Consider the following 23,815-nt stretch of genomic DNA (forward strand, 5'->3'; position numbering starts at 1 on the left):
ATGTTATAATTTCATTCTCCAAACACAGACACACCCAAGTTCCTCATGAGGATTCGGACTATGCTGTAGATTCACGCTCTGGCTTGCTATGTAGTAACTTCCTCTTTAGCCATGGCCTAAGAAATACTGTTAGGGTTCCCTCCCCACTTTGAACTTTAGGGTACAGATATGGGGACCCGCATAAAAGACGCCCTAATCTTATTTTTACCGGCTTAGGTTAACTTTCCCAAGGCACAAATTTCGCCTTGTCCTTGAACAGTATGCTGCCACCACCAAGTGATTTAGACAAAGAACAGGGAAAGGACCACTTGGAGTTCCTATTTCCCCAAAATATCCCCCCAAGCCCTTACATTCCTTTTCCCGGGCGAGGCTTGAGAATAAACAAGATGAGCACAAACGAGCCTGGGATTTTTAAGACCCAATCAGATTCTTAAAAAAACCAGAACTTTATTAGAAGAACAAAAAAAGATAAGAGAACTCTGTAAGATCAGAATGGAAGATAATCTTACAGGCAGTCAGATTCAAAACATAGAGAATCCCTTTAGGCAAAACCTTAAGTTACAAAAAGACACAAAACCAGGAATACACATTTCCTCCAGCACAGTAAAAACAAAGAAAACCTAACTAGCTAGATGACTTTTACTAACTTTACAGGAGTTGGAGAGCTTGCATTCTTGATCTGTTGTGATCAAGCTTGTGATACCAGCAAAGGGATCACACAGACAGACACCCGCCCCCCCCAGATTTGAAAGTATCTTGTCTCCTCATTGGTCATTTTGGGCCAGGTGCCAGCCAGGTTACTTGAGCTTCTTAACCCTTTACAGGTAAAAGGACTTTATCTCTGGCCAGGAGGGATTTTATACCACTGTATACAGAAAGGTGGTCACCCTTCCCTTTATATTTATGGCAACTGTATATAGTTTGCTGTAGAGAACACTGAAAATATTATGTGCACGTATTACTAGATTATGTTCCTCTTCTTCAAATTGGAAACCTTTATTTTGTTTAATCTTTAATAAAATACATTTTGGGGTTTCGTTTGCCTTGTGAATGGGAATATGCTTCTAATTTTGCAGACAGCTAAAATCTCATTTTTGCTGCAAAGCTTAAGTGTATAAGATTTCTGAATTCCTGTTGTGGATTGACTGGAACCCTATTTGTTCATAGAGGTAGAAACTAAGAATAGTGAATCAAAAAATCTACTCTTTACTTACTATTTAAAACCTTTCAGAATAAAGGTCAATTGCTATTAATATTGTACAAAAATACAACCACTGGTTCAGTTACAGTGAATACATTGACAGAGGCTATTTTGCTGTGACACACTATCCTAATGAGATTATTTTTTGATAACTAACTTTGGAAGTAATAGGAATTCTATGTTGTTATATACAGCACCGAGCACCAGGCTATTTTTAAACTTAAGCTAAAGAAGTATTTAAGTTGTGCTTTCACTTTAAGCTTTGCTTTTCAAAAAAAATTGTCCATGTATGTTTGCTGTTGTCAATTGTCCTTTGGGGGTACTGTTGCAAAGGAAGTCATTGATTGATTATGTTTAAAGAGATAAGGTGGGTGAGGTAATATTTACCACAATCTGTAACCCACTAACCACCCTTTTTTGTCCTACAACTACAGGATGTTAACGGGCCACTTCACCTGGAGTTGTCCCTTAGAGTACTACTTACGCTAAACTATCGGTTCAATCATATATTTAGCTGTGACATTCTCAATATGTTTCCAAGACCTGAAGAAGAGCTCTGTGTAGCTTAAAAGCTCGTCCTTCTCTCACCAACAGAAGTTGGTCCAATAAAAGATATTACCTCACCCACCTTGTCTCTAATATCCCGAGACCAACACGGCTACAACAACACTGCAAACAAAAGGGTTTGATTCTGTATCTGTTCAAGTCAATGGGATCCTAAATTGAGAAGATTGGCAGGGAGTGGAGGATGTTTACAGAAATAATATCTGGTCCTGTTCAACGTTTATATGCAACCATTAGGTGAACCGGTCAGCTGACATGGACTCAAATGCCTGCAGTATGAAAACGATACACAGCTCTATCTGTTCTTCCCCACATACAACCACAAGAGCCCAGCGCTTGGAAGAGATCAGGACAGAAGAGATGCCGGTAGGCAGAGGCAAGCATTTGGAAGAATTTGCAACCACAGTGCAGTCTCCTTTGATTGAAGGTGAACATCCACAAATGGTCAATTCAGTCCATAGTTTAGGAGTACTCTTGGATTCCTCGCTGAAGTTGGGGTGGGGGTCTTACATAGCAAGATTCATGATAATACTTTCTACCATACCTAGCTGATTAGGAGACTCCACCTCATTAAGACTCAGGCCTCAGTCATGCATTGCCTCTTGGCTGTACACTTGGCCATGCAACCTTCAGCACTTAGGAAACTCCAGCTAGTACAGAATGCTGGAGCACATCTCACAGGCTTACACATAAAACCCATCCACCACTCTGTATGTTGGCTTCCCATAGAATTTTGAATTGAGTTCACGGTCAAAGTGCTGCATGGGCCAGGCCCAGGCTTTTTAAAGCTCCAGAATGCAGACTGTGGTCAACAAATATGCTCCTCTGGCACAAAAGAACTCTCAGTAATAAGAGTAAATCTGATCTGTGTGAGACATAGAACTTTCTCTGGGGCATTCTGAAACTGTGAAATGAATACCCACAAGAACTAAAGACCATCACAAACTTCCCTCTTGGGGGGTGGAAACACCATGTGACAGATGTGTGGTCATGTCCCATATTGCACTACTAGAAGGCACTCAGATACTATGGTGATGACTTGTGGTATAAATACCTATATATAGCAATAGACAAGCTCAATTTTTCATAATTATTATTAATGGTATCCAGGGTTGTGTGAAACATGATAAAGCCATTTTAAAAGCATGACAAAAAAGACATCTGCTACTTATTCAAAGAAACTCAGCTGAGGGGCTCCAATGACCGGGGAATATGTTGAAGGGAAAGGCAATAAATATGGAGCCAACAATCAGTATATTACTCAACACCTTGGTAAACAAACTTTTTTTTTTTGGCCAGTGGGGGAAAGATGGACTGAGACTAGAGTCAAGGGAAGAGCAAGATCCACACCCTAGGTTCCACCACAGAAAGAGGTCTGAGCACTCGTAGATTTAATTTAAGAGATTTTCCTAAACTGCAAGTGATGGCTGAGCACAAATTCCTAACAGGATGAGAGACAGGGTGGGTGAGGTGATATCTTCTATTGGACCAAAGCTATTAGCTCACCCACTTTAATATTTTTCAATACCCATTTTACATGCTTAATTACCACTTTGATTGAGTCAATATTTAGTCCTTCATTTACATCCCTGTAGGATTATGCTCTGAAGCAACTTTTCATTTGAGACAGTGTGTTTCTTTAAATAAATGAAATCAGAATCGAAGTGTACAAGAGAACATTATAATCTGTTTTTCTATCAAAGCCATTACTGTGGTATCTGAAGCATCTATGGCAGGCTGCACAGTAGAATGAAAAGTGCTGCAGAGCAGAGAAAGGAAGTGAGGAATAAGCAGAAGCTGTCCACATAAGTGAGACTGTTGAGAAGCTGCACATGTTTAAAATTGGCCTAAAGTCAAGACTCTGTAAATCAAGAACAGCAGTAAAACGGAATGACACCTGGAGTCTCCAGAAGTGCCCTCAGCCAAGCCTATCAATTAAACCTACACTGGCACTATGGCATGGTTTTATATTTTAATATAAAGGATATTTAATATAAATATTAAATATTAAAATATTTAATATAAATATATTCATATTTTACATATGAACCTTGCAAGATATGCTGAACACAGTATTGTAGCTGTGCTGGTCCCAGGATATTAGAGAGACAACAGAAGTTGGTCCCATTGTGTCTCTCTAAAAGTAGGCTGATGCAAAATTAGGTCAACATAAGCCACCTGGAATTGATCTAGTTGTGCATCTGTCTACACTCAAATTTTTCTCCTGCCAATGTAAGTGCCCTGTTATAGAGGCACAATAACACCACCACCCCAAAGCGATATTGAGCCACAGTTGATGTACTGAGGTCAACACAACATGCATGCAGGTAGACACTATGTTACTTATATCAACCCTAACTGTCCTCCAGCCCAACACTGATTGTTCTGATTGGACTTGTCATAGAACCTGGAAGTTCCTACCTCTTCAAGCCCAGCAAATTTTTGAAATACCTTTTCCTGATTGTCCAGCTTGGTGAGTGCATTTAGCAGTTCCCCATTGTTGTGCACAATTGCCCAGATGACCAGTCAGGCTACACATGCCAGATGCACACCAGCCTGGAGTAGACAGGAAATATTGGATCTCCTGGGCTGTGAGGAGAAGCAGATATGAACAGATTGCAGGGGAGATGCAGGAGCATAACAGGGACCAGCATCAGGGCCATGTGAAAGCGAAGGAACTGTGTCAGACATCTCAGACGGCCAGGGAGGCCAACAGTTAACCTGTGGTGTTGAGCCACAGACCTGCTGCTTTTACTAAGAGACCCCACCAGCACCCCACACACCACCACAGATACTTCAGTGAAGCACAAGCCACAGGCCCCGGCCTGAACAGTGAGGACCAGGGTGACGTGGGGGACATTAAACCAGGGATAAGCTATGCCAGAACCTGTTTGAGACTTCATTGCTATCCAGTCAGTCCCAGCAGTCGAGCATGAGTGAACCCAATGCAGGAGACAGATCTTCAGGTAAGCGTGTAAATTTATTTCCCATTACAGTGCAAGAAGAAGTAGCGATACAACTAAAAGAGCTAGCATTTTTATTTGCTTTTCATTCCCTGTAGAGTTAGACTAGGTGCAGTGGGGGCATGCAGACCAGTTTGTTTATGTACCCAGGGCTGTCCCTTGAAGACTTCTGAGAGATCTCAATGAAACTTGCAAGGAGGTGCTCTGCGACCCACTCCCAAGGGTTTCTGTGGATGGCAGCCTTCCATAGGACACTTTCCAGTGCCAGTCAATGATAACTTCAGCAGGCACCATGGCAGACTAGAAGCATATAGGCCTTCGGGAAGCAGCTGTGCTCTCTCTGCGATTGTTACCCTCAGGAGTGAGAGATCACCATCGCCTGTGGAAAATGGTGCCAGTATTCAGTACCAAACAATTTCTCTCACCCTGGTGGGCCATATTTACCATGACTGGTGCTGAGAGTGGCACCATGCATGAGCAATCCCAAGCAGAAATGCCAATGAGCATGTATTGTTTAAAACTTTAGGGGAGCTTTTCTAATAGCCTTTGTGTTTGGCTGTTCAAACGCAGCAGACAGCTGCTCACCCCAGCAGCAACTTTTCCCCTTTTGCTTTTCAGATATTATGCTGGACACAGCAGACAGCCATAACCATTGGGATATTTTTTCACAGAGATCCTATCCTGTGAGTAAACAATGCCAGCATTCCTTCAATCTGCCAAACACATATCCAACTGTCATTCTGCACCTGGTAGCTAATCTTTCCTTGGTGCTGTTGAGGTGGCCAGTGTGTGACTTCATGAGCCAGAGGCAGGCTGGGTCCTCCAGAGGTCACTATTGGCATTTCAACATCCCCAATGACAAACTACAGGTCAGGAAAGAAAGTTCCTGCTTGTAGCTTTCTGGACAGTCCTGTGTTCTTAGAGATGCAAGCATCGTGCACCTTCCCTAACAGCCAACAATGATGTTGGTGAGGCATCCCCAGTGATCCCCTAATGCTTGCATAACCATAGAAAATAGCCCTTTCTGTTGCTGTACTCTGTGGAAAGGTGATCTGGTGCCATCTATCACTCCACTGCAGTTCAGGAACCTCGCTGCTGCAAATCAATCCACTCTCTCCTCCACAGAGTCATAGCCCTGCACAGCATGAGACCATTAATGGCGCTGCACACTTGCATGATAACACCCCCAGAACAGATTTTCCAATGCCAGAATGATTTCCCACTGACTAATAGCTACCTGGTGTCGCAAGTGCAGCTCTCTTTTTAATGTCCTTGTGTAACCCACACACCTTCTGGGTGTGGTGTTCTGTCCCATCTAGTGGCACCAAGACCACTTAAAAAGAGAGCTAAAATGAGTCTGCTCTACAGTCTGCGCTACAGTTAACAGCCTGCTGGCTTTTAGCTCCTGTGGTAGAGGCTCATACACTAAGCTCCAGAGGTCCCAGGTTCGATCCCGCCCACCGACAACTGGGATCTGTTGGCATTATGCTTGCACTGGAGGGCTGGGATGAGGTTGGCACACAGATCTGGTAATGTGGCCTTGCACATCCAAAAATTCTACAGACAGTGCTCATCATCCCAAACCTGCATTATGATGCAATCCCACAAGTCAGTGCTCATGTCTCAGGCCCAGAAATGGTGCTCCACCATCTGAAGCTGCTCAGTGAATGCCACCACCAACTTTAAATTGGTTCTCACTGTGTCCCACAGCAATCTGTCGTGCAAAAAATCAGCATGGTTGACATGGATTTGGTTCTGCTTACAGCTGTCCAAATACCAGAGGATTGCGCGTCCTCTGATTGCAATGCGTATGACAACAGTGTAGAGCAGTGCAGGCTCCATGCTTCTGGGTGAACAGTGAGGAGTGCCATATGGGTTCATGGGATTTCTAAAAAAGGCACAAACATGATGGGATATAGAAGACATTATGGGATGGAGACAGTTGCATGCTGGAAAGTTGAGCCCGTGCTCCCAGTCACCCACGAGTCACTCATTTCTGCCCCACCATTCATTGCCAAAAACTTCCCAAAAATCAGCACACTGGATGGTGGTGGGTTGCACACTCAGATACCTACTCATGGTGGACAACACTGTGCATCGACACAAGCACTCCTGGTGAGCATATACAGCTCCAGTGCAAGGAGCCAAGTATACACATGCACAAATGATATACTATTTGGTAGTGGCTTTATGCTGACGTAATGTGCATCAACCAAAGTTTGTAGTGTAGACATGGCCACAGGAATGTTGGATATGGAGGGGAAGCCCGCGGCATAGGAGAGACCACCTCAAAATACTTACTTGCTCTTTTTTGTTCTGCTGTAAGATGTGCTAGTGAGAGTAATGTACATCTGTCTGTGTTCTCAGATGCCTGAGTAAGTAAGTAATCAAGTATTGATGATACTCTAACATATGAAAGGAATGATGCCAGAACTCCACCACGCTCACCAGCACCTCCTCAGACATAGTATTGCCAGAAACTAATATAATCCAACTGTTAGTCTGGTAGGTAAACTGAGGTGTCCTTAGATAAATTATGGAGTGTTGCTGACCATGTCTTCTTTTCCACTTCTCATTCTTAAACTTCTCATTTCATAAACTTCTCATTCTTAAACTTCTCATTTTCCACTTCTCATTCTTAGATTAGCTAGTTCTCAGATGGAAAAAAAATCAAAATAAATAACCCCACTCCAAATAGAGGTCTGACCCCAAAAATGGAGAACAGACAGACTTTCTATCAAGTCTGCTAGGAATTTGGACACTGATGATGATTTTATGTGGAAGGTGCACAGATACTATAGTGACCTTTAGATAAAAGGGCCAAATCCACTAGCCTAAGTGGTTGGGCTGGAAATGGGAAGATGGCTGCAGAGAGTACATCAACCAACAGGCTGAGGTAGCCCTTCACACCCTTCATAGCTTTCACTGCAGGGCATAGAGGCAGAGGATTCATATAGTAGTGGAACTACTGTCCCCACTCCCACAGTTTGTCTCTATGATACTCCCAAATGCAACTTGGGCATTCCCATTACTGGAAGGAAGAAGGACTTTGCTGAGGGGCTGCTCCACCTTGCATGTTTCTCCACCCAGATCTTTGGCCTTCACCTTGTACAGTAAAACCCTAGCAATTCTAATACCAGGAGGCCCACTTGCAGAGGCAGGATTTGCTTACATTTTTTTTAACCACTATTAAAAAAACCCCCCAGTGCAGTAGCTCAGTTATTTTTGAACAGTCATTGATTTTGTCTCCCTCTCAATTTATTAACAGCCCTGCTTGCTTTAGAGCCTTCCCCATCTGATGCATTTCAAGTTCTCATATTCCCCTCAAGATGAAATGAGTCCCTGCAGTCACTTTTAAACACTGGATCCAAAGAGTCTCCAGTTACACATACATTGGAACTACTCAAATAAGACAGCAAAGTGGATTTGGTGCTCCGTTTTTACTTGAAAATGATAGTTGAGCACAGCCTGTTTCAAATGCTCTCTCTACCCCAACAATAATAATTGGGGAGGAAATGACAATGGGAAAAATTATTAAGTTTTAAGCTGACACACCACCTGTGCTGTGCCAGGGCATTTTGTACTTTTATACTCTCACAACAGTAAGGACTAGCGATAACCATTAAGTACTGATAAGTATATAGTCCCTTACGACCAGATCATAAGCCCCTTGAAGAGACTGGAAGTCTTTCCATTGACTTCAGTGAGTTTTGGATCAGGACTTTATATTGTCAATTTCTCAGGGCCAGGGCTGCTTTTCTTTGTTTTTTGTACAGAGCCAAACACATCTGCGTTTAACAAAATACTTCATGAGTATTTGCAGGGATTTAATCCTTTAGTAGAATAGCAGCTAGGATTTCACTGCCCCTCGCCCTGATGCAGCAAAGCAGGTAGGCACATGCCCTTACTGGCTAGGGATAGATTTATGCATGTAATTAAGTGCTTTGCTGAACCAGGGCTTCTGGGATGTAATACAGCTGCATTCAAATGAACAGGAACAGAATTGAACCTGTTTTTTTCTCTTGGATTCATGAGTTACGTTGGGTTTGTTTTTAATATAATTTTTGTTGTTTATTTTGCATTTTAGAATGTTGAGGAAGAAAAGCAAGTGGCAATAGAAGGATACCCAATAAATATAGTATTACTTAATATCACTTGATATTTATATTACAACTGTGGGGGGTGGGGGAACTTTCCCGATGAGAGCACCCAGTGAAATGATGGGTAGAGGAGACAAGACCAGAAAAATTAAACAAAAATGCAGAGTTCTATCTTTCAAAGACAGTATTGCTTTGCAAATTGTCACAAATCCATCACTGACCGCAGTATTCAGAACTGCAAATTATGTATTAATTGTGATGTGGCTTAAAGCAACATTTTTTAAAAAAGAAAGAAAGAATGAAAAATAAAACACAGTTTCATTAATTTACAACCTAATTAAAATCCAACATTGCTTTCAAATAAAAAACTACCACGACATGCAGGATTACATTTCTGCAGTCTCCAAAGATTGAAATATGGTCATCAAATTCTCATCCAATATGACCCTCAACATAAACTACAAAAACTGATCCAATTTAAGGCTTGTCTAAGCAGACAAGAATTCATGTAACCTCTAGTTAAATTATAAAACAAATAAAAACAGCTCAGAGGTCCAGGTTTAAAAAACAAAATACTTCAGTCCCTGAAAATTTAACCAGTGCTTTCATGAAGACCACAGAGAAAATCATTGTTGCATTCTAGTAATTATTGGTTGTATACCTTTGTAGTTACGTTCTAATATGTATTTGTTTATATACCTTCAAGCATATGTGAGCATGGAGATATCAGAAAGGAATAAGTATTACTCAGATTAATCATTTCTTTGGGGCAGGGACCACTTTTGTTATGTGTTTGTACAGCACTGCGCACAGGTCCATGACAGATCCCTCCTGCTCTTAGGCACTACCTCAGCACAAATAATAATAGCACAATGAAAAAGGTTGTTTCTTCACTGATGGAATAATTTGAATACTCAGGGTCAGACTATTCTGCTAGGTGAGTTACTCTCTTGCAAGAGGACAGAAAATTCTACTAATTGGTGCTCAAAATCATAGCAATGGCTAATTTGTAGTTATCTACCCTAACCTGATGTCCCCAGGCTAATGCAGATCCAGAAATCTAATTAAGCACCAACTTCCCTTGTTCTCAGGGTTTTGTTTTGTTTTTTTACTCTCTTACTCTCACATTGCAACAGCCTGACTAGAACCTCCCCAGCCAATTCCTTATGAGCTGGGAACAACAGCTCCCAAATCAAAAAGTGAAAATATATAGAGAGATATCCATGGGATGAGAAAGATGCAGCACTGAGTGAACACACATTACCTCAAAATGGGTCTGATTTTCTAAACCAATTTTAGATCAGGGTCTCTCTATTTAAGTTAACTTAGTTACTTCAGTGTAACAGAATGAAGAATCAGGCCAATTGATATCTTTAAAGACACCAGGCCTGATTCTCCACTGCCTTGTATCATCTGTGATATTACACAGTTGTACAACGTGGGTGTAAAATGTTTTCTTTCTGATTTGATAGTATCTTTTACTCACTTTGCTTGGGTATAAATGACAACACAAGATATAAACCAGTGGGAAATAAAATAAGGACCTCAGGACTATGAGACTACATTTCACAAATGCTACAAATTCACTCCAAAATTTAAAATCTATAGTTGTATCTAGCACAGAAAGTATCTTCTGGACTCTTTTTACTTACAGCAGACATGATGAACTCTCCACCGAGATTCTGAATTTCTGCTTTAACTTGACTGCAGATTTTGAGCTGGTGACAATAGAGCTTGATCTGTTCCAGGTAAGCCAATACATCTTGTTTACATGATTGGTCTGGACACTACACATGAAAAAGAATAATGAATAAAACACTTTCTACAAATTCTTAATCACTTCAATTTTCAATTATTAAAGCTTAAGATTTAATCTTTTCTAAACTCTCAGCTCTCCAGCAGACCATGTTAATGTCCAAACTAGTGAATGTATTTCAAACGTGCATTCAAAATTTAGACCCAGACTTTTATCACATTCATGTTCCCTTTAGGAATGTTCATTGTAATTGCTCTCTAATGTAGTCTTGCTCTCACTGCTCTAAAGTTTGGTTATTTGCTAATTTTGTGAACCTTTTTAAACTCTGCAAACAAAGAGGTGCACAGTAATCCCAAACTTCATTGCATTCACCCATCCTTAATTCAAGACTACTGGAATTGCCTTAGCCATAGTTCTAGCTGAGTAGCTTTCACTAGTGCATGAAATTATTTATTCCTTCAGCACCTAAGAAGCTCTGCATTCATTTTTGCAGTATTACTTACCATTTATTGTGCAAGTTACATGGACTAATAACAATGGAAACCCACATTAATAGACGGTTATACTATAAGTGACTCTAGGTTATGGGCTTTATCCTGATGCCACTCAAGGCAATGACAAAATTCCCATTGACATTGCTGGGAGAAGGAGTAGGTCATAGTTGTGAACAATATCTCATGGCAAATTCTCGGGTTTTTATGGTGATGCTCATACTTTCTATGAAATCTTCTCTTTACTCATGACTTCAGAGGAGTGATGGAGTATACTTTGTGGGAAATCTCTCTCTGATGAAACAGACTATTCACATATGTCAAGGTTCCTTCCCCACTCTGAACTCTAGGGTACAGATGTGGGGACCTGCATGAAAACCCCCTAAGCTTATTTTTACCAGCTTAGGTTAAAACTTCCCCAAGGGACAAACCATTTTACCTTTTGCCCTTGGACTTTATTGCTGCCACCACCAAGCGTCTAACAAATATATATAACAGGGAAAGAGCCCGCTTGGAAACGTCTTCCCCCCCTAAATCCTCCCAAACCCTACACCCCCTTTCCTGGGGAAGGCTTGATAAAAATCCTCACCAATTTGCATAGGTGAACACAGACCCAAACCCTTGGATCTCAAGAACAATGAAAAAGCAATCAGGTTCTTAAAAGAAGAATTTTAATAGAAGAAAAAAAGTAAAAGAATCACCTCTGTAAAATCAGGATGGTAAATACCTTACAGGGTAATCAGATTCAAAACATAGAGAATCCCTCTAGACAAAACCTTAAGTTACAAAAAGACACAAAAACAGAAGTATACATTCCATTCAGCACAGCTTATTTTATCAGCCATTTAAACAAAACAGAATCTAACGCATATCTAGCTAGATTACTTACTAAGTTCTAAGACTCCATTCCTTTTCTGTTCCTGGCAAAAGCATCACACAGACAGAGAGAGCCTTTGTTTCTCCCCCCTCCAGCTTTGAAAGTATCTTGTCTCCTCATTGGTCATTTTGGTCAGGTGCCAGCGAGGTTATCCTAGCTTCTTAACCCTTTACAGGTGAAAGGGTTTTTCCTCTGGCCAGGAGGGATTTAAAGGTATTTACCCTTCCCTTTATATTTATGACAACATAGTATCGGATTCTCATTTACACTAAGGCTACTATTCACTGCTATGGCAGTGTGAAGGGGTTATTGAATCCCGATACACTGCCGGAGCAGTATGAAGTAGCCTTACTGTAAAGGCCAATACAGTCTTTGAGAGATTTGTTTGTAGTTTTTTTTTTTACTGTAGATACCATGAAAATATAGTCAGTTTCCTTTGATGGAACAGTGTGTCAATACTAGTATTTTTTTAAAAAAAGATACACTTCAACCAATTGTGGTAGGCCTGACCTTTTGCTGTTCATGGTATTCTTACTGTTAGAAAATACTGGTGATGTCAGTATCAGTAGAACATAAAGGCCCATCCAAGTTTCTGCTGTTGAAGAGAAATGACTCCAGTGTGTCTTCCACAATGATGCATGTTATACACAAAGATCCTTTGATATAAAATCCACAATAGGTAACACTATGAAGGAGCATCAGACTGCTTAATTCATGAGATACCTCGGGGAAAACCCTGGTCCTTCTAAAATCACTGGTACTTTTCCCAGTGAGGCCAGGATTCACTCCACAGGATTACAGAGCAGAATTTAAAATTCTATTTATGAATTAAAAAACTGTATGCTTGAGATTTAGAAAAAGAAAGCCAGGAACAATCACAAGTTAAAAAAGTGAATCACTGGCTTGTAAACCTGAGAGATTCAGCACTTCCTCCTAGATGTGGGGGAAAAAAAAGAAAAAGCAAATTTGGTACTGCTTTTTGGCCTCAATGCACATTGTAATTAATGAGTTTAACACTGCTATCACAGTACAATGTAGCCAGCTTGTGTAAACATTGTTTATTTCTTTAATTGCAGTTCCATAAAATCTGTCCTTCCAGTCATAAACAGCTGTAAGCATCAGGACTAACTGTATGGATATGAAATATTTTGACTGGAACCATCTATTCAGTCCTCTACAGTTTTTTGTAAAATGACCTGTGATATTTATTTCCACTTGGGCAGATCCCAGAGATGGGCAGATAGGACTTCAGTGTAATCTCTCATTGACTTCAAAGAGCAGTAAAATTGATCATATAAGTCTCCAGTGCAGAGGCAATGGTATTTAAAATCCAATGTATGTTTAAATAGGATGAACAGTGAGTGGCAAAATTTGCAGATGGCACCATATTATTAGGATAGGTAAAATTAGACAAGTATATTGTAAAGTCCAGAGACATAACGAAGCTAGAAAAATGGATAGCATGATATCAGTGTTGACCAATACACATTTGAAGGAATAATTTTAATTACTGATACACATTACTGAGTTCTAAAGTAACTGTAACCACTCTGAAAAAAGGCCTGGATCACTGTGGATAACTTAGCGGAAAGCTCTGCTAAGTGTGCCATGGAGGTAAAATAAAAAAAGGTTATAACATATAACAGGTTAGAAAATACCACTGAGAATATTATAATACCATTATATTATTTGTTAAGACTTCACCTTGAGTGTTCTGCTTTGCTCACCCCATCTGAAAACAATATATCAAATAGAAAGGTTCCAGAGATAGGCAACATATATGATGAGAAGCATGGAAAACTTCCATATAAGGAAAGATTGGAAACATTAGGTCTGTTCAGTGAGAAGATGAAAAGTTATGGGTATGGTAGAGATCTATACAATAATGAATTTCATGGAGAAGGCCATTAACCTTTTCTCATAATAGAATTAAAAATGGAGTAGCCAGTGAAACAAAGGCACCACATCCAAACGTGACAAATATTTTCCACAACTCAAACCTGTGGAAGTCATTACTAAATGATATGATTGAACCAAGAGCTCAATGGCATTCAAAAAATGATGAGACATTTATGTAGATAATCCGAGTTACATTAAACATGATAAAATGATACAAGGGACATAAACCCTCATGCTCAGGGATTAAGTAGCCAATTATTATTAACACATGTTAGAAAGCAAATTCCTTTCTGGGCAGGTTATTCCATTAGGGGTTTCCTACACATCCTTCTGAAGTATCTAGTATTGGCCACTATTACATACCAGACTAGATGGACCAATGGTCTGTTCTAGTATGGTAATTACTATGTTCCTAGCATTTATCATCCCAGAGAACAACTGCTAGTTACCAGTTTAATTTCTCACACTGAGAAATAAGTTTCAGTTAGATATAGTGGCAAATTATAAATGGGTTGATTAGAGAGACAAGAATAACAGCTCTGTGTAGCTTGAAAGCTTGTCTCTTTCACCAGCAGAAGTTGGTCGAGTAAAATATATTACTTCACCCCCCTTGTCTCTCTAATATCTTGAGAACAACACGGCTACAACAACACTGCAAACAAAAGGGTTTGATTCTGTACCTATTCAAGTCAATGGAATCCTAAATTCAACCAGAAGATTGGCAAGGAGTGGAGGAGGTTTACAGAAATAATATCTGTGTAAGATCCTCCACATGGTTTGAGGATGAGTTAGTTGTGAATACAGTGAAACCTATATTGAAAATCAAGGTGAAAAAGTAGTTCCATTAGCTGCTGGCAGAACGGTAACACAAAAGATCAATAAAAGTTATTCTGCAGGAAACTTTGACCATAAGTTTATTGGGTTTTGATTTTACTACTTTACCAAAGAAATAAATGTGACTTCCTTTGCACTTGAACTGAGTTTAGTGATGATTAATGCGATGTATCACAGTAGTAGTTTGCAGTATGTTCTCAGTAGATGTACATACATTCAAAATATTTGTTTAATGTAACATTTAACATTGCTGATTGTCTCTTATTTATCAGATAATCATTTTAAAGAATTTGTTGTTAATCTCATTTTTAGGACAGTTTGTTTATATGCATGTGTGACAGACCCAGACTAGTGGGGTACAGGAGTCTGGTCGAAGGCAAATATACTGGCCACTGGATGAATAGTTTTCTGTTCCCTGAGTGACCAGAGCAGGGGCTGCCCTAGAGCAATCAGGAACCTGCTAGAACCAATTAAGACAGGCACGTCAATTAAGACTCCTGAAGCCAATTAAGAACTTACTAGATTCAATTATGGCAGGCAGGCTAATCAGGACACCTGGTTTAAAAAGGACCTACCATCAGTTAGTGGGGGAGGGAATGCTGCTGGAGGACTGAAGAGTACAAGTGTGATCAGGCTTCAGGAGGAAGATCCTGCAGTGAGGATAAAGAAGGTGCTGGGGGAAGGCGATGGGGAAGTAGCCCAGTGAGTTATAGCTGTCACACAGCTGACACATGGGACATTGTAGACAGCTGCTATCCACAGGGCCTTGGGCTGAAACCCAGTGTAGAGGGTGGGCCTGAGTTCCCCTCATCCCCCCAATTCCTGATTGGACACAGGAGGAGTTGACCTGGTCTGTGACAAACACCAGAAGGGAAGGTCTGATTTGGAAAAGGGATCTGGCCTGTCCCCGACCCACTAGGTGGGACACAGAGATTGCGGGGATTGTTCTCCATTTCCCCCATGCTGGTCAGTGATGAGGTTTGCTGAGTGAATGGCAGGTTTGAGCCTCTAGCAGAAGCAGCCAAACTGAGGGCTGCCATGAACCTCTGAGGTGAGCAAATCCGCCAAAAAGTGCAGGACCCACTAAGGCAGAGGAGGAATTTTGTCACTGCGTGGCATTTGTATCTTGATGAGGAGATTTCCTAACTATTAATATAATGTTTGGCCTTAATTCTTTAATTTCTAGAGCACAACAATTATTTAAATTTGAATTTTATATAGTATTGTGGGCATCTTCAACGACGACTTTAACCTCTAGCACATTCAATAAAAAAGAGATGTACTGGCTACTCTATGTTGCCATATGACTTTCAGGTCACAAATTAGACAAGTGATTTTAGACAACTGATTTAGAACAATCTTATGTTAACTAAGTTTGCTAATTATTTCTTTGTGACTAATGTGTTTTTACATTGTTACTCTACTGAGTATGTTCAGAGTTGTTAACCCTGAATCACCTTAATAATAAAAATGGGTTGCAATGTGACTCAATTATGCCAATTGTACAGCACCGTCACATTTATTTAAAAAGAATAAGAGAAAAAGTGTAGTATTAAGTGAGGAACAGTACTACCAAAGGTATTGTTCAGATGGAGAACCTGTAAGATTCACTTAATGTAATTCATGGGAAATTTTTCCAGCTGAAAAACTACATGAACTAAAAGAGTTTCACAATTCTCAATTTTGATTCTCTGAAACCGCATGCAGCCTGAACCAAAATCATTCATTTGAAACTACTGTTCTTTATTAACTGCAAAAGGTCAAAGAGCTACAGCACTGATTCTTCATTACACAGCAATTGCTTATTTCAGCTTTTCTCTCACTTTTGAAGCTAGACAAAGGAAATAAACTAGGGGGTTTGGATACGGAAAACACTATCCTACATTACTGTTGTTCTCTTAACTGCAAAGGCAGTCAGACTAATATATTTGGGCTACAGGAGGATTGTGAATAGCAAAGTGATGTGGTCTAATTAAATGACAATAGATGTGATAACAAATAAAAGTGATTTAGTTATTCTCAGTTCAGGCTGCAGCTTTCTGAACTGCATAGGATGTGGTGAATAGAAACATAGTTGAGAGAAATATGTGCTCATAAATTCATGCTGATAACAATATTTTCAACAATTATTTAGTGTGCCAAAGGAGTAGACAGCATTTAGAGCTTTGTTGAAAAGAAAATAGGGAAAACAATTTAATGTTATTTAGAGCTTATTTTTGGTTCAACAGAGGAAAAATCCCTTCCGTACACACCTTTTGTTTTGCAGTACATAATTTAATCCTAATTTAAGATCCAGTTTTAAGCTACATATAAAATGATAACATTGTAGGTGAAATTATAAGACAAGTAGTAAAATGGTGGAAAAGAAAGTTATTTCACTGAAGCTTAGTTTTCTGTTATTAAACATCTTGACTGAAAAATAGTTTACAAGTCTTGTCTTTAGATTTGATGTCACATTTTACTCTGCAACGTATCTGTGACAGTCATTCTTAAACCCCAATATACAATTGCTAAAGAGAATCTTGAGAGAAAAAAGGAACCATGCTCTAGCGTAGTGCAGATGGTGAAAGGATGTATATGCTGAAAGAACTTCTGTCAAGACCCGAAAGAGGGATGACTCCTCTACCTTCCTACTTAATTGTTTCTCTGAACACAAGTGCACAAACTAATAATGTATACCTTTTGAAGTGTTTACTTAACTGGAGTCTTGAGAATAATGTGGCATAGGACAAGAAAGATGAACAATCTGCTGCTGTTACATATGTTGTATAATCAGAGGTGAAAGTAAGCTGGTACGGTACTGGCAGAGGGCAGCTTCCCCAGGCCAGCAATTTAAAAGGGCCCTGAGCCCCCAGCCGGAGCCCATGGCCCTTTAAATCTCCGTCAGAGCCTCAGGGCTCCCGTCTGCCACTATAGCTACTGCTACCATGAGGTTCCGGTGGTGATTTAAAGAGCCTGGGGCTCCTGGCCGCCACTATCACAGCCAGAGCCCCAGGCCCTTTAAATCACTGCCGGGACCCCGGGGTAGTGGTGGCGATTTAAAGGCCTGGGGATTTAAAGGCTCCGCCCCTTCGGCCTGAAGCCCTGCCCCTTCTGGTTAAGCCCTCTAAATCCCACCCCCCCAGCTCAAGACCCTGGTCCTGCATACCGGTAAGTCCTTTAAGTTACTTTCGCCGCTGCATATAAATAAATAAGAGCCACATGCTACACCATGAAGATACTCAAAACTGAGGGAAAGATGGGTAGTGTGTTAGAAAGTAGAAGAGCAGAGACTCTGGGCCATGTTTGCTTGGACATGTAAGACAGCCACAAAGTTGCTGCTTGATGGCCAGGATGGGGCGGTACTGGGAATCGAATGCCCCAGCTAGATAAGGACTAAGGACTGGCTCCTCCTGTGTGGTACGGTTGCATTACACTGCATTGCTTACTGGCACAATCTAGTCCTAAAGCCTGTTTCACTGGGGAAGATCACCTCAGTGAAGAGGTGGCACACAGCTAATGTAGGGTCTCTGCTTACTCACCTTCCATGCTGCCAGCTCAACAAGGAAAAGGGCACATGGCCTGGACACCTGTGAGCTATGCGGATGCTGGGATGTTTTTTTAAACTATCTGGGTCTGTTGTAATCCATCATAAATTAGAGCAACCCTCATGTTGTTCTAACACATCACTTTGGGACAGTCTTGCACAGAGCAGTACCAGGATCAGGGGAATGTAATGGCAAGCTCTCCGTCACTTTTACACATATTTGCTCTGTGTAATTGAATTTTAGGATCTGGCCCTAAAACTTTCCACCGGACTGCCACATAGATTGACTCCAGTCCAAACTGCATGAATTCCCCTTTTTCAGCACTATGCCCTGCAGAGGTGTCATAACGGACACCTGTCCTGGGCAGCCCACAGCACATAGTGGTGATTGCTAAAAGAAAGGGAAGCAAGGCTTGAAGACAGCACAGAGGAGCATCAGTCACATTCTATTTCTTAGAAACCACTGGTCTGAACATTCATGTTACATTCACCTAGTGTGATGTGAACCCTGTCTCGTTAGAATTAGAATGATATATATTCCCTGCGAGTACTCAAACCCCTAAGCACTATTCTTTAGACTAGCGGAGGGCAAAGCTTTGACTATACTGTAGAATATTTGTATAAAAGCCCATATGACTTCAATTGTTGTTGAAGACAATGGGGGGGTCTTCATAAATATGTTTTACCATGCAGCTAAAACTTTGCATTCTGTTTAGTTTAGCAACAGGAGTCGCACTTAGGTTTAGAGAACCAATACACACATTTGGGGGGGATTAAGGAAGGATCTAGAAAATCTGAGACCCAAAGATCCATGGGAGATGTGGTCAGTGCCAGAGAGTGAGGGAGAAAGAATAGGAAAGGCAGATCTAGACATGCTAGGCATACTTTTGCAAAGTGACCTTTTAGTTGGCTGGATTGAATCTGGGGCTGATTTAATCTTAATACACCTCTGCACCAAACCTTAAATGAAATACCTGGTTAGCAATCTGTCGCGCCAGCACATCCATCCTGGATCCAGACTCTGAAATCATCTTTGCTGCGTTGATCACATCAGATGTATTCTTCAGTGGGCCTCTGCCCCTTAAAATGAAACAAAGTTTATTTAATCATATAGCATATAGGAATATAGTACCCATGAAAAATAGGGAGGGAAAAAACTTTAAATAAAACAACTCATTCAGAATTAAAACCAAACCTTATTAGAGGTTCAATCAACATGATTTAATTTATGCCCCACAATCCTGTACTTCATCGCTTCAGCTGGAAGAGGAAGCATTAGAATAGTGTCACACAATATTACTACTTTTGGCCTGGTCAAAACACAATGTATTAGAAAATTTCACCAACAAAATCACTCAAACTAAAACCTTGAGTATATGACATTTCCAACCCAAAGAGGTTGGACTACTTTCAGATAAACATACAAAAGGTGTGGACATTTAGCCAAACCTCAGAATTAGAAATGAGCAAGTACGTGAAAAAATGTGATCATTTTCTCAAATAAAAAAATTGAATTTGCTTTCCCTGTGTTCAAATCACTTTTGCATTCACTTTCCATGAGTATTCAAGTGACTGAGTTCAGTGGAATGGTTGCAAAAGCACTGAATTTTAGGTAAATTTTGAAACAGTAAATGTGGGTATTTGCTCTGGAAACTTAATTCTAAGACTTATACTTATCCAATAAGGAAACAGAAACAATATAATATGAAATATGCTCCAGTAAAAACTCACCAATACAGATCAAGTTTCAGACATCAAATACTTTTGGTACTTCAAAAATAATCTACAGACTGACAATTAAACTCACAGATGATTTGAAGAACGATTTCAAATTTGAGACCCCTAAGATGCATGACAGGAATTTGCAAGGAGACTGCATTTTGTTATTATTATTATTTTATTATAGTGCCTATGAGCACCAGGACCTCGTTCTATGATGTACTAAACAAACACAGAAGAAAAAAGATAATCCCTGCCCCAAAATTAGTTCTTACACATTATTTGGTCAGACATTTTGAGGGTTACTTTTCTGTGAAGAGAAGTGTAATTATAAAGGTTGTGTGAGTTGCGTTTTTAAACTGTGTGACCTAAGTGCAAATTGTCCAAAAAAGACAAATTAGTAATAGCAGTAGTACTTAAAGCAGTTATTTGACACCCATCACCAGGATATCTGATCTTTATGTTATATCTCAGCATATTTAATATTGAAATATGGATGTTTCTTCAATTTAAAATAAACCTTATGTACTATTTCATTATTCTTCACGCAAATATCAAAATACACCATACAGAGTACCTAAGTGAAATGCACCTTATCAAAACAGACTTTGCTTTTCTACCAGTTTCATAGAAAGACATTTAATTTCATTGTTATCAAGCATCTATAGAGAACTTAAACATGTACAATGCTAGCTAGGCTTCTTAAAGGCAATGCATTAAATTTTAAAGTCTGCAACACTGGACAAAAGTTACCTTAATAATTGTACTTCAGAGTACAGATAATGGGAATAATATGCCATTTTGCTTAGAGGCACAGTTTTTAGTGTAATGAGCCAAATGAGCCAAACCATTGCAGTAATTTTTTTCATTTAGCCTCCAACATACTCATGCAAAAATCATATGCAGTAAAAATACCTAAATAGTGATGATAATACACTGTGACATATAATGATTAATCTCTTACTTGTGTTGTTAATTAAATGCATTGTTTGGCAAAGAACTACTTATTGATCCTTGAACAGAAATCGTATTTTACAAACTACAATTCCTTATTATTCCAAACTATCAAGACAATATCTGAAGAAAGCTACAATTACATAGATTTTTGAATTATTTCCATTGTACTGCTGTACAGAAAGCAATTTTATTATGGAAAAACTATTTAGTGATTTGATTTAAGTTATAAATGAAAAAATGCTGTAATTCAAAGAAAAAACAGAAAACAAGCAAATATGATCCCTTATGTAAAAGTCCCAATAATTTAAACTTTACCTTCATCTTTTAACCTTTATTTGCCTTTCCTGAATTTTCCCTTTGTTTCATGTTTGCACAAGTGGCCATTAAAGGCTATTTCTCCCCCCCGCCCCAAGTTTAGTTTGCTCGTCATTATTTTAGTTATCGTAGGGAAACATGCAGGGGCCACAATCAGGGCCAGTTACTGGGGTCTGTACAAACACAGGAAATCATGGTGTCTCTCCTGAAGAGCTTACAAGCCAATATAAGCTGAAAGATAAAAACTGAATGTAACTAACAGTGGGCGAGGAGGGAGAGCGAGGATAACAGTAGTCAATGACTGTTTCTTCGGCCATGTCTATGTTACCACTTTATGTCGGCAAAATTTATGTCACTCAAGCGGTAGTGTGCTCAGCGCTATGTCACTGGGAGAGCTTCTTCTGCCTCTCCTGCTGACATAGCTACTGCTGTTTGTTGGAGGTGGTTTAATTTTGTCAATGGGAGAGCTCTCTCCCGTCAGCATAGAGCAGCTACACAAGAGATCTTACAGTGGCGCAGCTGCATCGGTAGAGCTGTGCCCCTGTAAGCTCTATAGTGTAGACGTAGCCTCAGTTTTCTTTGGTAACTGCTCAGAATGTAAATCCACTGCCTCTCTGATCCTAAGGGAGATTGTGTGGAGAGGGGCAGCCATAGATGTATGAATTAGAAATTACCTTCTCTCTCTCATCTGTTCTCTCCTAGCATCTTGCTGTTGGGAATAAAGCAGTTCCACCCCAATAAGGCCTTCACTCACTTCTCTGTATCCTCTTACTACAAATGTGGTAGAGATATTTACCTTGACTGTACAAGTCAGCAGGGGAAAGGAAGCAGATGACTGTCCCACTGAGTAGCTAGTGGCAAGTGTTGATATTCCTCTGTACCAACATTCTCTAAGAACTGACATGTCACACTTCTGTGTATTGTGGAGGATGTTAGACATAGTCCATGACCCACAACTGGATTGCGAACCAAATGCTTAGGAATGGAATCCATGAATAAATAGTGACAATGCCAGAAGAAACCAGTGCAAATTGTAATGGGAGGGCACAAAATACTTCAGGCAGAAGTATACTTTTCTAAATAGGGAAAATAAAATACTTCTAAAATACTTTTCTACATAGGGAAAAATAGTTTATTCTACATCTTCTATCTTTGGGTAAATCAAACTTTTTAAAACATAAAATCAGGTTTCATTCCACTGGGAAAACTACATATAGTGGGCTCAGTTTCTGCCCTTTTGTTATCTCATCCATTAAACTCTTAAAAAATATTTGAGGTGTTACCCCTAATCCATGAGGTCATCATGGTTTAAGGTGAACTTTTTAGTGTTATAGTGATTGGTGAAACACCCACCTTTTATGTACTCCAGTGCACAGTACATTGCATTTTAATAAATGCACCTGTGCAGGTGCTGATTTGACTGGGCTCAAGATGATCTAATGCCAGAATAACTGACTCACAGTGCCACCCTCACCAATTAACTACTTGACACCAGTGAATCACAGTACCTAGGAAGGAAAAGACCTTTTAAATCATCTAATCCATTCCCCAGTAAGTGCAGGTCTCTAACAAGTTTTGAATTTACTAGGGTTTTGTCTGTCTAGTTTTAAAGGGTGACAAACCATTTCCCTTAGAAGATTGTGCCATGGAGTAATAAATCTCCCTGTCAGGAAGTTTTACCTGATATTTAGCCTACATTTTCTCTCTCAACTTCATTTCATTAGAACAAGTTCTTTTCTTATCCCTTGTACAAACTTAAATAAGGTTTGTCCTTTCTATGGCCAAATTCTGGAACCCTTATGCACTTTATGTTGACCTAGTGAATTCAGTGGGACTACTTGTGGAGAGAGGTACTATCCAAGGTGATAAGGATGGCAGAATCTGATCCTTAGCATTTACACACTTCAAGTATAAAAATCTGTTCTCATATTTTCTCTTACTTATCTCTTAGCTCAACTATACATATTTAACCCTCAGGACCTGTTCCCAAAAACACTAATGCATTTGCATAACTTTACACAAATGAGACATCCCTTTAAAGCCAATGGGACTACTTGTTTGTGGAAATGTAAACCCACACATAATCTGTGCATAATGGGACTGTAATCTTCCTGTGGTGTAACAATATGAGGCCACTGCACAGTGCAAACAGATCCAAATTCCACTTCCTTTTTTGTTACTATATCATATAGACATATATGACCTCTGTATTCACACCTTTCATATTATTGCAATATTTGTATAAAATATGCCTTGTGAGGTACCATTTGAATGCTAATACCATGCTAGTTATTAATATTGTAGAATCAATGAGTTAATGTTATATATGAGGTTATGAATTCCCTCTGTATGACATTACTGGAATATGTTTAAGACAAGACAGCCTAGGTCAGAGGTGGGCACACTATGGCCCCGCGGGATGGCCCTTGAGTTCTCGGTTTGGGAGACTAGCCCCCGGCCCCTCCCTGCTGTCCTCCCTTCCTCACAGCCTCAGCTAGCCGTGCCACCAGTGCTCTGGGCGACGGGGCTGCGAGCTCCTGCCGGGCAGCATGGTGGCATGGCTGGCTCCAGCCGGGCATGGTAAGAGAGCAGGGGGGTTGGATAAAGGGCAGG

General features: G+C 40.0%; 1 protein-coding gene across 1 annotated transcript in view; it reads right to left on the reverse strand.

The window, feature by feature from the left end:
- Window positions 1–23,815, reverse strand: part of CTNNA3 (catenin alpha 3) — a 928,894-nt gene that overhangs the window by 7,751 nt on the left and 897,328 nt on the right. Inside the window, exons 15-16 of the mRNA XM_073353443.1 lie at window positions 19,186–19,291; window positions 10,481–10,615 (exon numbers count right to left, since the gene is read on the reverse strand). Of these exons, the coding sequence (XP_073209544.1) occupies window positions 10,481–10,615; window positions 19,186–19,291 (241 nt within the window). The remainder of the gene's footprint in view (window positions 1–10,480; window positions 10,616–19,185; window positions 19,292–23,815) is intronic.

The sequence above is a fragment of the Lepidochelys kempii genome, chromosome 7 (assembly GCF_965140265.1).
Source record: "Lepidochelys kempii isolate rLepKem1 chromosome 7, rLepKem1.hap2, whole genome shotgun sequence".
NCBI classification, from domain to species: Eukaryota; Metazoa; Chordata; order Testudines; family Cheloniidae; genus Lepidochelys; species Lepidochelys kempii.